The sequence below is a fragment of the Protopterus annectens genome, chromosome 1.part1 (assembly GCF_019279795.1).
Source record: "Protopterus annectens isolate FY-2018-M chromosome 1.part1, PAN1.0, whole genome shotgun sequence".
NCBI classification, from domain to species: Eukaryota; Metazoa; Chordata; order Ceratodontiformes; family Protopteridae; genus Protopterus; species Protopterus annectens.
The window spans coordinates 659,604,735-659,618,281 of NC_056726.1; the positions used below are offsets into that span (position 1 = coordinate 659,604,735).

Sequence of the window (13,547 nt, forward strand, 5' to 3'; positions counted from 1 at the left end):
TTCATTCCTCTCCTCTCTAAAGCATATCTCCACCTCTCCAGGGTCTCCTCAACCTGGTCCCTACTCTCACTACATATCACAATGTCATCTGCAAACATCATAGTCCACGGGGCCTCCTGTCTGATCTCATCTGTCAACCTGTTCATCACCACTGCAAATATGAAAGGGCTCAGAGCTGATCCTTGATGTAATCCCACCTCCACCTTAAACCTATCTGTCACTCCCACCGCAGTCCTCATCAATGTCACACTACCCTTGTACATATCCTGTACCATTCTTACATACTTCTCTGGCACTCCTGACTTCCTCATACAATACCACAACTCCTCTCTAGGCACCCTGTCATATGCTTTCTCTAAGTCCACAAAGACACATTGCAACTCCTTCTGACCTTCTCCAACAACACACTCAGAGCAAATATTGCATCTGTAGTACTCTTTCCTGGCATGAAACCATACTGCTGATCAATAATCATCACCTCCCTTCTTAACCTAGCTTCCACTACTCTTTCCCATAACTTCAAGCTGTGACTGATCAGTTTTATCCCTCTGTAGTTACTGCAGCTCTGCACATCACCCTTATTCTTAAAGATAGGTACCAAAACACTTTCTCCACTCCTCAGGCATCCTCTGACTTTCCAAAATTTCATTAAACAATCTGGTTAAAAATTCCACTGCCTTTTCATCTAAGCACCTCCATGCTTCCACTGGTATGTCATCTGGGCCAACAGCCTTTCCATTCTTCATCCTCTTCATAGCTGTCTTTACTTCCTCCTTGCTAATCTGTTTCACTTCCTGATTCACTATCCCCACATCATCCAACCTTCTCTCTCTCATTCTCTTCATTCATCAGCCCTTTAAAGTACTCTTTCCATCTACTCAAAACACTCTCCTCACTATCCTTTATCACCCTTACCTGCTGCACATCTTTCCCAGCTCTGTCCCTCTGTCTAGCCAATCAGTACAGGTCCTTTTCTCTCTGTTTAGTGTCCAATCTCTCATACAACTCTCCATATGCCTTATCCTTAGCCTTCGCTACCTCTCTCTTTGCCATGCATCTCATCTCCTTATACTCATGTCTACTTTCTTCATCTCTTTGACAATCCCACTTCTTCTTCACCAGCCTCTTCCTCTGTATACTCTCCTGTACTTCCTCATTCCACCACCGGGTCTCCTTTTCCTCCTTCCTCTGTCCAGATGTCACACCAAGCACCTTTCTAGCAGTCTCCCTTACTAGCTCTGCTGTAGTTACCCAGCTATTCGGTAACTCTTCACTGCCTCCCAGTGCCTATCTTAACTCTTCCCTGAACTCCACCTCACAATCACTCTTTTTTAACTTCCACCAATTAATCCTTGGCACTGCTTTCACACTCCTCCTCCTCTTCTTGATCACCAACGTCATCCTACACACCACCATTCTATGCTGCTTAACTACATTTTCCCCTGTCAACACTTTACAGTCTCCAATCTCCTTCAGACTGGCCCTCCTACATATGATATAATCCACCTGTGTGCATCTTCCTCTACTCTTGTACGTCACACTATGCTCCTCCCTCTTCTTAAAATACATATTCACCACAGCCATGTCCATCCTTTTCGCAAAATCCACAATCATCTGACCTTCTGCATTCCTCTCCTTAACACTATACCTACCCATCACTTCCTCATCCCCTCTGTTCACTTCATCAACATGCCCATTGAGGTCTGCTCCAATCACTAGTCTCTCACTCTTGGGTACACTCACCACCACTTCATCCAACTCACTTCAAAATTTTTCTTTCTCATCCATCGCACACCCAACTTGTGGAGCATATGCACTAACAACATTTATTATTACATCATCAGTTTCAAGCTTCATAAACATCACTCTATCAGACACTCTCTTCACCTCCAAAACACTCTTGGCATACTGTTCCTTTAGGATAACCCCTACCCCATTTCTCCTGCCATCCACACCATGATAGAACAATTTGAACCCACCTCCTATACACCTGGCCTTACTTCCCTTCCATCTGGTCTCTTGCACGCACAATATATCAACCTTCCTTCTCTCCATCATATTAGCTAGCTCTCTCCCTATACCAGTCATACTGCCAACATTCAAAGTTCCTACCCTCACTACTACACTCCTAACCTTCCTCCTCTCTTCCTGCCTTCAGGCATGCCTTCCCCCTCCTCTTCTCCTTCGGCCAACAGTAGCCCAATTTCCACCAGCACCCTGTTGGCTAACAGTACAGGTTTAAAGGCAAAGAATATGAAATGTTAATCATGACTGAATTGCCAGAAATAATGGATCTGCAGGCACCACTATGTTGGCACCCCATGGTAAATATTAAGTTGATCCATGGTATTCTTACGTTCTGCAATGCCAGCTGAGAATGAAAGCAAAGGTACGAAAAAGTCAGCTGCTAACCAAATCTTACAAGTCCTACTGCAGCAAACATGACTCCTGCATAAGTTATGCTTTGTACCTTTTTAAGTGCTGATGCAATGCATTTAAGAATAGGACAGTGTTATGCCTCGGGTGGCAACAGATTCATGTCTGAAATTCAACTGCCTAACACATGAAAGTTTCAGCACTAAAACATAATATTCAAGACTACATTATTCAGTTTAAAACTGCAGTTAAAATTTCAAAATAGATCACTAAAAAGTTTTTTTTTTCAGACCCACTGCACCCTCTGAACTCCACATATTATATTAGCCCCATGATCACATAAAAGAGAACAATGGCAAACACCATTTATGGTGAAACTCTTGTTTCATTGTATGGCTCACAAAATCTAATAAGTTATATAAAAGTAGGACTGCTGCAGCATTTCAACCCTTATGGCAAACAAAACTAAAACTGAATTGCTAATTGATCTAAATGACTAGTAATGCATACTTCAAAGAATTTGCTAATAAGATTTAAAGAAAGCTATGAATTCCTTAGTTTTCATAGTCCTTAATTTAATAATCCTGCTCCCAGTGAAAAAATTCTACCTGAGTAAGGTTACTTTTTCCAGCAGTTCAGAGTAACACTATGAGTTCTCCAATTAATGTTTCTAAGATCAAAACGCCAAGATAAGTATGTGGTTTACCTATGAATTGTTAAAATGTAACCCAAGCAAGACTCAACTTGCCAAGTTCTACTGGTTAGTAACTTTTAACACTGAAAATTTTAAATGCAAAGAAATTCAGACATCAAAAGGAATTTCTTCCGATGCACAATTCAAAGCAACAATAACAGTGAATTCCCACAGAAGTCAGTGACTGGAGGGCTGTGCAATGAGAAGTCAGACTTTTACATCATTGTCAGTTTGGGAGTTGAGTAACTGCATGGAAACCATGGGTGTATTTGTGTATGTGTGTGTGTGTGTGTGTGTGTGTGTGTGTGTGTGTGTGTGTGTGTACCTCACACACACATACACACTACATACACACCTGTATATGCCACCTATATGCTGACTATATCCATGTATTTATCTATCTATCTCCATCTATCTATAGATATACAGATAGATACAGATATAGACAGATAGATACAGACGTAAGTTAGTGTGTGTGTCTAAGTGAGTGCATGCATGTGCATGAGAGTGGGAGGTTATGGTTAAGCTAAGGAAAGTAAAATCATCATCATATCATATCATAAGGAAGTTTCAAACATTTTCAAAGGATATTTTTCTTAGGATTATAATCATAGAGGACTGAATGGATTTATGTTTTAGCTTGTCAATGACGCAGTATGAATACCATGCAAAGATGCTTAAAGATGCCACATTCAAGTGAACCTTTAACTGATTCTGGAAAACAGCTTTGCATACAGGCTCAGTCTACATGCCAAACAAAAACATGTTTAAAAACCCCTTTTATTTTCCTAAAATTATGAAAAGCTTGACAGAATTCTCATTAGGTAGAAACAACTCGGACAGTGTTACAGAAGCTGACATGCCTAAGAGATATCATTCTACAGCTTGACAAAATGTCTGTTCTACCCCAATAAGCAACTTTAAGCAAATATACTTTGTGCAGGCATACAAGGAGTAAAGGTGATTCATAGCACATACTGGGGTATAACAGAAAGGTTTCATCTGTGTCTGCCGCATGGTAGATGCATTCAGCCTGTGCAGGCTTACAATGCTGAGTTATACTAGTGCCGCTCTTTCAGGTCATCTCAGAGTACATAACTAGCATAAAGTCACAGACAAAGAGATAGGATGAGGCTTAGGTTAGGGTCTTTGTTACCAGATTTTGTAGGTATATAAAAGCAATAGTACAATGAGAGAAGGAATAAAGGGTACCTCAAATATGAAGAAAAATATGTAAAGGCAAAAAAGTCTCATTATGATTCTAACAAACTGATAAAAATACTCTTGGGGTAAAGTTGGTAGCCTTGATTGAACTTCAGCTTTTTTATTGTATTCACCTCAGTGTTTGCAGTGAAGACAAACAAAACACTTTGTACTATATCAGCAATTTTTGGAACCATATTAACCTTCAAACTGCCTTGCTCTTGAGGAACAGCAAAATGTGATAAAATCTAATCATATAAAAAAGCACTGAAAAATCTGTTAATACTGAGCCACATTTTGCTAATGTTTTGCAGTCAGGGCAAGCCCCCCTACACCCTGCAGATTATATATACCAAGATTCAGGTCACACAGCAGTGGAGAAAGAGCATAACCTCTTCCCCAGTATAACTCTGATTTTATTTTGTGTTTAGATATTTTGCAATTTAGATATTTTGACTGTCGATTTTATTATGCTTAGAATTTTTTAAGCAGGCCAATGTATAGGTGTGTGTGTGTGTGTGTGTGTGTGTGTGTGTGTGTGTGTGTATAGGTTACCTTCAGAACATCGACAGACCATTTCATTGAAACCCATTTCACTGACAGACCATTTCACTGACAACTACTACTTGCAGGAATTTAAGGCAAATAACAGGGATTTGTTCCCCTCCCCAATGTAGTGCGACCCTGGAGTTAGTGTCAGGGGGAGGTGTGGGGGGCGAAGTCCCCCACAAATTTTGGATTAAAAGAAGAAAATAACAAAAAGTACAGAGTTTAAACCAAAACAGGTGGGGGGGGGCTTCACCCCCCACACCCCCCTAACTATATATACTAACTCCAGGGTCACACTACATTGGGGAGGGGACAAATCCTTAGATTCCTGCATTTACTAGTTGTCAGCGAAATGGTCTGTCAATGAAATGGGTTTCAATGAAATGGTCTGTCGATGTTCTGAAGGGAACCCATAGATATATATATATATATATATATATATATATATACACACACACACACACACACACACACACACACATATATATATATATATATATATATATATACACACACACACACACACACACACACACGCATATATATATATATATATATATATATATATATATATATATAGTTACATTTGGATCTCTGTCATAAGCTTAAAGTCCCACAAGTGTGACCCTTACATGGTCGAGCCAGGATTATCAAAAACATGAAAGTTCAACCAACAAACTACAAACACAAGACCTGTTGTTTTGCAAGCCCCCCTCTATGTGGCTATATCCCCTCACCCACTGCTAATTATATATATAAACTTCAAGATTGCACTACATTAGGGAAAGGAGCAAAGCACCAATCCTCACTGTACAGCAATCCCACTCAATGACAGTTCTTGCCTCTCAATCTTGCGAGTTTTCAGTATTCCCAGCTCAATCTTGTAACACAGAAACAGGAAGCATAAAAAACTGCACGGTGAGGAAGCTGTGTTTTTTTTACTTTTATATAAAAGTTCCAGATAAAGTTATCTTTTCTTTTCATATCTGGCTACATATATGCAATTCAGTGGTAGCGGTGTAAAACTGCTGCCTATCATTTGCTTTACTCTGAGAAAAATAAAAACAAAATATCTGGTGTGTTTTCATATAAATCCCAAATAAAGTCAATTTCCTTATAATGACTTATGTAGGTAGTATGAACCGGCTACCAAAAATCAATATTCAGCATGCATTATGCAGGAGTGGGCTGACAGACATACAGAAACTAGTTTTGTGTAGTATGAGACATTTCACAGTCAACAGATTATATTCATTTTTCATAAGCAGTGGAGCTGGCTACTTAGACTTTCACTCTGAATACGTCTGCAAGTATTGGAACTACAGAAGGCAGTCTACTTCAGGGAATCTTAGCTGAATTTATATAAAATAGAAGCATACACTTATCACAGTCCTATGTCAGCTAAGCTGTCAGTGAATAAAGCCATCTTGTAGCAGTCCTTAAAAATGTCACTCATCAGCCTATGCTTTACCAAAAGTGTTTAAAGCAGACAGATCACTATGCTACTGTCATTCTTTAAGTTTGTGTTTGGCATGTTAACAATACAGGAAAACCATACAGAAGACTTATCCTTACCTGACATTGCAGGAGTGAGACTCCTTTGGGTGTTTTCTAAACCAGCTAGCCTGTGCTTTCTTCCATTCAGTAGCTGTGATTAGTCCATCTTTGTCTTGATCCAGCGCTAAGAATACAGCCCTTGCTCTCTCCCCTTCCTTTGCTGTGATTAGCCTTTGTAAGGAATTCTACAAAGAAAGAATGAAGTTGTAAAAATATAAACATTCTACATTAAATACTTTTATCTGGAGCAGTATGTCTTTTTCACACTAGAAAGCTGTGTGCTTAATGCATATAATTTAATTTTCAAATGTATTAAGTAAATAAGGCAGACAAACAATGTGGAATCTGTTTGGCAAGCTTGATAAGATTAATTACACATGAAAATGAGTAGAATGCCCTAAATTATTTTTATTTGCACTATGCTGTAACTATAAAAAGTGCTCCCAAATACAATGTACTGTTGTAGATGCTCCAACATGACCATTTCTACATCTAAGTTCTTCAAAACGTCTGAGATGAAAGTGATGTTAGCAACTAAGATTCCTTTACAATCCCACCAAATTTAGTATGTGAATTCAATTCAAGGTACTTTACATAAGTTTTTCAAAAAAGTCATAAGAGCTCCAAACCTTTTTGGAATACTTGCCCAAGGCATTAAACTTTCTGAAGAAAGTTGATTTTAAAGCATACCACTGAAATGCCCAGATATTCACAGAATGTCCAGATTTTTGCCCCATATTTTGATCTGTTCCTTTTAAAATTTGTTGTGTTCTGGAAATCATGAAGGGGTGAAGTTACTAAATAATAATATGCATTTTAGTTTTAGACTTCATATCCTTCAGACAATGCATGCTGACACAAATCCAATTATTCTAGCAATTTTGTAAGCAATATTTAATATCTGTCCCCATTTTGGGCCTTTAATCCCCCCCCATTATTTCAGACTTTGCCCAGATTTCTTGCATTAAGAGGATGAAAGTATGTTTTAAAGGGAAAATAATTTGTGCTCTTAGCTTCCTAGGATTTTTAGTCTTTTAATTTATATTTCCCCAGTCTTACATATGTATTTTGTGTGTGTGTGTATGTGTGTGTGTGTGTGTGTGTGTGTGTGTGTGTGTGTGTGTGTGTGTGTGTGTGTGTGTGTCAAGGTTTGTGTACATGTGTGCTTACACCTGCTCTTTTTATTCTTTTTGTAGTTTTGTGTTATATGATTAGATTTTTTTTTTATTTTTGCTATATTTATTCATCTATGCTTTAAAGACAATAGATGAATAGTATGTTGAATACTATGATGAATAGTATGTTATGGTGACAATAGATGAATAGTATGTTATGGTGAAAAGATTCATACATAGACGAATGAATGAGGACAGTGAGTCAGTGCCAGGGTGCTGTGTCTTCAGTAGTCCATGACAATTTCCTACATAGTCATCCAACTCTTGAAGAACACATCTACTACTGCAACTGTACCATCAAAATAATATATGAACTAGTAGTACTACTGTTCTAATAAAAAATAGAGAATATTATGCAGACAGTATGCGGCATCTAGACTTCATACAGACAGCATATGATGCTTTTGAACCTTTTCAGTGGTGGGCATTGAGATAATATAGACATTGTCACCATTATTTTTATTTGTTATTAATATACAATTTATGCAAATGATGTCACAATCCTGAAAGAGATTTTTCTCAAGAAAACACCTCTATATTTAATTTAGTAGAGGAGGTAATATGGGAAGGGTAGTTAAGTGACTAGCTATTTTTGAGGGAGGGAAAAGGAGGGGAGAGATGGAGATATGTAATTATATCAAACACATTCTGAGTTGGACATAGAGTGGGCAGAATTTAGGTTGGGAACTAATGGTCATGAAGGACAGGACTTAGCCTGTGCTAGAGCATGAGCAATGCCAGTTGTTACTCAGGTGGTTCTAGAGCATGAGCAATGCCAGTTGTTACTCAGGTGGTTCTAGAGCATGAGCAATGCCAGTTGTTACTCAGGTGGTTCTAGAGCATGAACAATGCCAGTTGTTACTCAGGTGGTTCTAGAGCATGAGCAATGCCAGTTGATACTCAGGTGGTTCTAGAGCATGAACAATGCCGGTTGTTACTCAGGTGGTTCTAGAGCATGAGCAATGCCGGTTGTTACTCAGGTGGTTCTTAATCTGTTTAGGTTAAGTTAGCAGTGGTTACAATGGATTGAGGGAATGTGTTCCAAATTTAAAAACACAACTGGCATTGAGGGAGTCACTGACACTATTATTAGACTTGGTTTTCTGCAGAAGAGATTTAATACAGGGGTGGAGAGCTTGGATGTTACAAGTAAGGATGGATCAGATTTTGGAGAGCTGGAGCTTTATCTGGTTGGTGCAGCAATTTGTGGGCAGTAATCAGATGAATGTTGGTTAAAGAGTGGGGTAGTTCTAACCAATTGAGCTGTTGTAAGGCAAAGCAGTGGTGGGTTCTATGAGGAGAGTTAGTTGTGAACCTAGCTATTTTATTGTAGCAAGTTTAAGTTTTGCTAAATCTGTTTTCATTAAGCAGGTAAAGATAGTGGAGGCATATAGGAGAGTAGAGAGTAGATGATTTCTAGCAATTGCTTGTCTTGTAATGTAAGGACTGGTTTGATTATGTAAAGAAAAACAAATTTTAAATGTGTCTTTTTGATAGCCTGATACAGGTTTTTGTCAAATTTCATATTTTTGTCTATTATTACACCTATCAATTTTCTTTGGGCTACAGTAGTATTTGTGGTATTGTTGGAGAAAAGTATCTGGAACGAAGGTGGAGGGACAAAGTATTTGCCGGGGTGAAAGAGCACAGTTTAGTTTTGCTAGAATTAAGAATTAGTTGTGAGTTGGCTAGCTAGGATTCAATAGTTTTGAAGGACTGTTGAGTTGTTAGTTCGAGTTGTTGTAGGGTGAGCGCAATGCAGATGAGAGTAGTGTCATCAGCATACTGAATGATAGTGGCAAGATGGATAGATGTATTAACATTCTTGGTAAAAATACTAAAAAAAAGATGACCTAGAATAGAGGCCTGGTAGACCCCAGGATGACAGGAAATAGAGTGCTTGTTAATCATCAGTTAGACAGTTATCAAACTAATCAAAAGATAACTGAGTTTTAGGATGGCAAGTTCAGTAAGGAGTTTCTGGTGGGAAATGGTATCAAAAGCTTTGGACAGGTCCAAAAAGATAGTGGAAACTAGTTTCCCGTCATGTCTGTTTTGATTGATGGCATTAGGAATGCTTAGATGTGCGGTTGTGGTACTGTGATTGGGGCAGAAATCATGTTAAGTTCTAGAAAGGAGATCACTGGATAAGAGATAGTTTATAAGCTGAGTATGTATGCATTTTTCAAGTACTTTGGCTAGGGCAGATTAGATACCTATGGGTCTATAGTTGGAGAGCTCAGTAGAATTCTCTCCCTTATGCAGTGTTATAATGTAAGATATCTTCAAGAGAAGTGTCTGGAGTGCATCTACATTGAAATCCAAGGCATCCACTGAAAAAAAAAATAAAAATAAGGATATTTTATGCCAGAACTGCACTTTAACTGTATTTAATTGAATTACTGCTGCATTTTTGCTGTTTGTGACTGTTTTTACTCTGCAAATTGAAATTGTGTTTCATTGCCTTAGAAACCATAGGCTAGATTCAGACCTGCTGAATCTAGACTGTTTGGTATCACTATGCTCTTAAACCAGCCATTTTACATTAAAAGGACCACCCTGCAGCCTTGTGGCAATTAACACTTCTGTGCTGCATTTATTTATTTTGTTGAATTTATCATTGTTTTTCAGCCTGCACTTGTTAAAGAAACTCCATCTGTTTGTCACTGTACTGCTCTTATGTTGTTTTAACAATATTCTGATATTTCATAATCTACTCTGATACTGCAAAACTGTTCTGAGTGAGTGTGTTAAAGTACTTCTAACCTTTGCAAAGTTTTTGTGCATTTTGAACATTTGTCAGGGTTAGAGAACTTATTGCTGCGGTAGCATTGTCACCTCACAGTAAGACGTTGTCCTGTTCAATTTTCATCTAGTGTCTTCTGTGTGGAGACATGCTTGAATGGGCATACCCTCATTGAAGGTTGTGCGTCAGAGCTGGCAACTCGGCACGTAAAAATCTACTGCCAATCACCGCTGTGGCGACCCCTAACCAGGAAAAGCCGAAAGAAACAACAGTGAACTTTTTTCCAAGGATTCCTGATATTGCAGGGACTCTTACTTCTGTTGTAAAGCATTTGTTAGTGAACTTGAGCTCAAAGTAGGTTTGTTTTACATTGGAACTGTTCTTTCACACTCTGGTGGGACCAGAGAACTAAATTCAACCCATGCAAGGTGAGAACTACTGGTTGATAGCTTATTGTGTTTTTACTGATTAACCTGAGGTTTTAACTTTTTTACAAATGTGTTTTATCCTGCTCATATAAAAGCCTCACACAAAAAGTGGTCCCCTGCACTTGCATATAAGCAAACCTCTCCAGTTTAAAATTCTGTGTAGAAAATGCTCTCCATAGTCTCCCACAGTTCACAGCTGCTTGATGAGCTGCCAGTTTATGAAGAGGGTTGTAGCACTGCATGTCGTCTAATAGTACACTATTAGCACTCTCACTTTGACCTTAAGTGGCTCGCCCTTATTCTTCCCCATCTAGAAATTGTGTTTTCTTGCTTTACATAGCATAGGCTAGATTCAGACCTGTTGAATCTACACTGTTTAGTATCACTGTGCTCTTAGATCAGCCATCTTACATTAAGATGGCCTCCCTGCACCCCTGTGGCAGAAGTGTGTAGTTCAGGACCCATCTGAGTGGGTGATTCCTGGAGAAAGGCTCAGTTTGGGGCTTTCCCATTGGTAGTTCTGTTAAAATTGTTTACATTTGCTTGTATATACACCTCTTGTTTGAGTGGATCTGTGCTCAGTTTACTGGAGCTGCTCAACATTTTCCCTTTGGTAGTTGTGTTAATACTGTTTAAATTTATGTAAGTCTCACATTTCCCGTCAGTTTACCACAGCTCTTCAGCATTTGGCAACGTTAGCCAGAGGTCTTGAGTGCTTATGCACTGAAATCCAAGGCATCCACTGAAAAAAAAAATGAAAAATAAGTATATTTTAAGTCTGCACTGCACTTTGATAACTGTATTTAATTGAACTGCTGCTTTATTTTTACTATTTGTGACTAAGTCCAGCTAGCCCACTTCCTTCCCAAATACCACAGTCAGAAAAATCCTGCCACAATGGATGGGCAGTTTACCATCATTTCTCCTGCCAACTTGATTGATATGGTCTTCTTGAGGGAATGCAGCAATTGCTTCATGTATACTGACAACGATTTACTTCTAAAACAAACTAACACCGTGTGTGTGAGATGCAAATACACTGTGGAACTGGAGTCAATTCTCTCATGTAAAAACAAACTATACATCAAACAGGTTTATGTGTTGTGACCATATTTTGTAAGGAATGTGTTACACATATAGCACGGCTGTCTCTGCTAGAATATAGCCGAGCAGCTGTCTGTAAGGATCACCATCATTTAAAACATTTCTGTTCATAGTGTACAGCTGCAGCGGCTATGCTTTTCAGCCATATTGCTCTACGGCAATGTGCTATTGCAGCTATTTGGTTTCGGCGATATAGCTTGCAGGGAAATGTCTTGTGAGCTACATGCCAGAACCCAAACTCCACCACGAAGGCTTGTTTTTATGGGAAGACCTGGTTTTGATCCGATCAGCTACAGCAGAGTTTATGCAGTCACTTAAATGTCTGTACAGGGCATTTGCGTACTCTTCTGCATAGTGATCATTGGTGTCTGCGATTGTGGGTGGTATGAAGCTTTTTATAGCATTGGTTAGTATGATGTAGTTAGCTTTGGTGAAGTTTTTTTATAATTTTTGTTCCTGTGAGGGCATCAGCTCCAGTAGTTACTTCAAACAAGACTAATTTGTGGTCTAACCTAACCAGGGAGGGCATTATGCATGGAGAAGTCCAGTGATCCCCCCCTCCCATGTTGGTGAGTACTATGTCCAGAACATTTGAGCCCTTTTTGGGGGTGCAGAGTATCTGTTCCAGAGCATTTGTGTTAACAAGATCCAGGGAACTCTGGGCAAGTGTGTTTTTGTTCATGTATGTCCCCAGTCTATGGAAGAATAGTTGGCATCTCCCATGACTAAGATGTTGGGCTGTATGGCAACAGATTCCAGTAAATTCAGGTAGCTGGTGTGCTTAACCTGGTTCATGGTGGGAGATCTGTAGCTGGCAATGATGTGCTATGGTATATTCTCAACAGTTAATTGGAGATGGAGTAGTTCAAGACAGTCATGCTGTCTGACCAGTCTCAATGCGTATTTGATTATAATAAAGATGGATACACTTCCACCTTTGGTTCCTTCATGCTCATTTTCAGGTCTGAATATGTGGAAGCCATTGTACCTTGAATGGCTGGGATGCTCTCAGTGGCCTTGAAACATCCACAGACATCAGCATCCTCCAAGGTGAGGAGTGCTTCCAGGGAGTGCAGTTTTGTGTCTAATCTCCTAGCATTAAGCAGCATGACCCTGAATTTGTCTCAATTAGATTTTTTTACATTGGAAATTTTGTTTTAACATTAAGGCATTATGGGGGAGACAAGGGCCTTTGCCAGTATCCAAAAGCCTAGGGGGGACAGGTGCATACCATCTCTAGCAAAGCAGCAAGATCTGTCTACCATATCCACCCAGGCTGACAGATACTGAATCCCCCAGGAATTACACTAGAAGCTGAGATAATTGTTGAAGTCAATCATTTTTTTTAGTTTATATTGTGGCATAATCCTGGGTGATAGTAGGATATTGCTTAGGAATAGGGACATACCTGTCTGGGACACATAATCAGAGAGTTTCTTCATGTCTATCTTCATATAGTCCAGAGAGGTAAGTCTCAAGGTATTCACTCCAACATGGCCTGTGACAGAGTCATAACGGTACTTGTTGTTGAGTGATATGAGTGCATGCATGATTTGTCGGAACCTGGCACCTGATAGGCAGCTGACCATGACCTTCTCCTTGGCCAGTCTGGTGAGGGGGACATCTGTGTGTATCATTATGAAATCACCTATGACCAAGATATTTGATGTGTTTTGCCTTAGGGGCTTATTTGTTGAGACATGGATGTATATGTT

General features: G+C 39.2%; 1 protein-coding gene across 2 annotated transcripts in view; it reads right to left on the bottom strand.

Annotated features, from left to right (window-relative positions):
• The window catches only part of PHF24 (PHD finger protein 24), a 1,962,240-nt gene that overhangs the window by 217,138 nt on the left and 1,731,555 nt on the right, over nt 1-13,547 (bottom strand). For both annotated transcript variants that reach the window (XM_044077480.1, XM_044077487.1), the window contains one exon: nt 6,398-6,564. In XM_044077480.1, the coding sequence (XP_043933415.1) occupies nt 6,398-6,564 (167 nt within the window). The remainder of the gene's footprint in view (nt 1-6,397; nt 6,565-13,547) is intronic.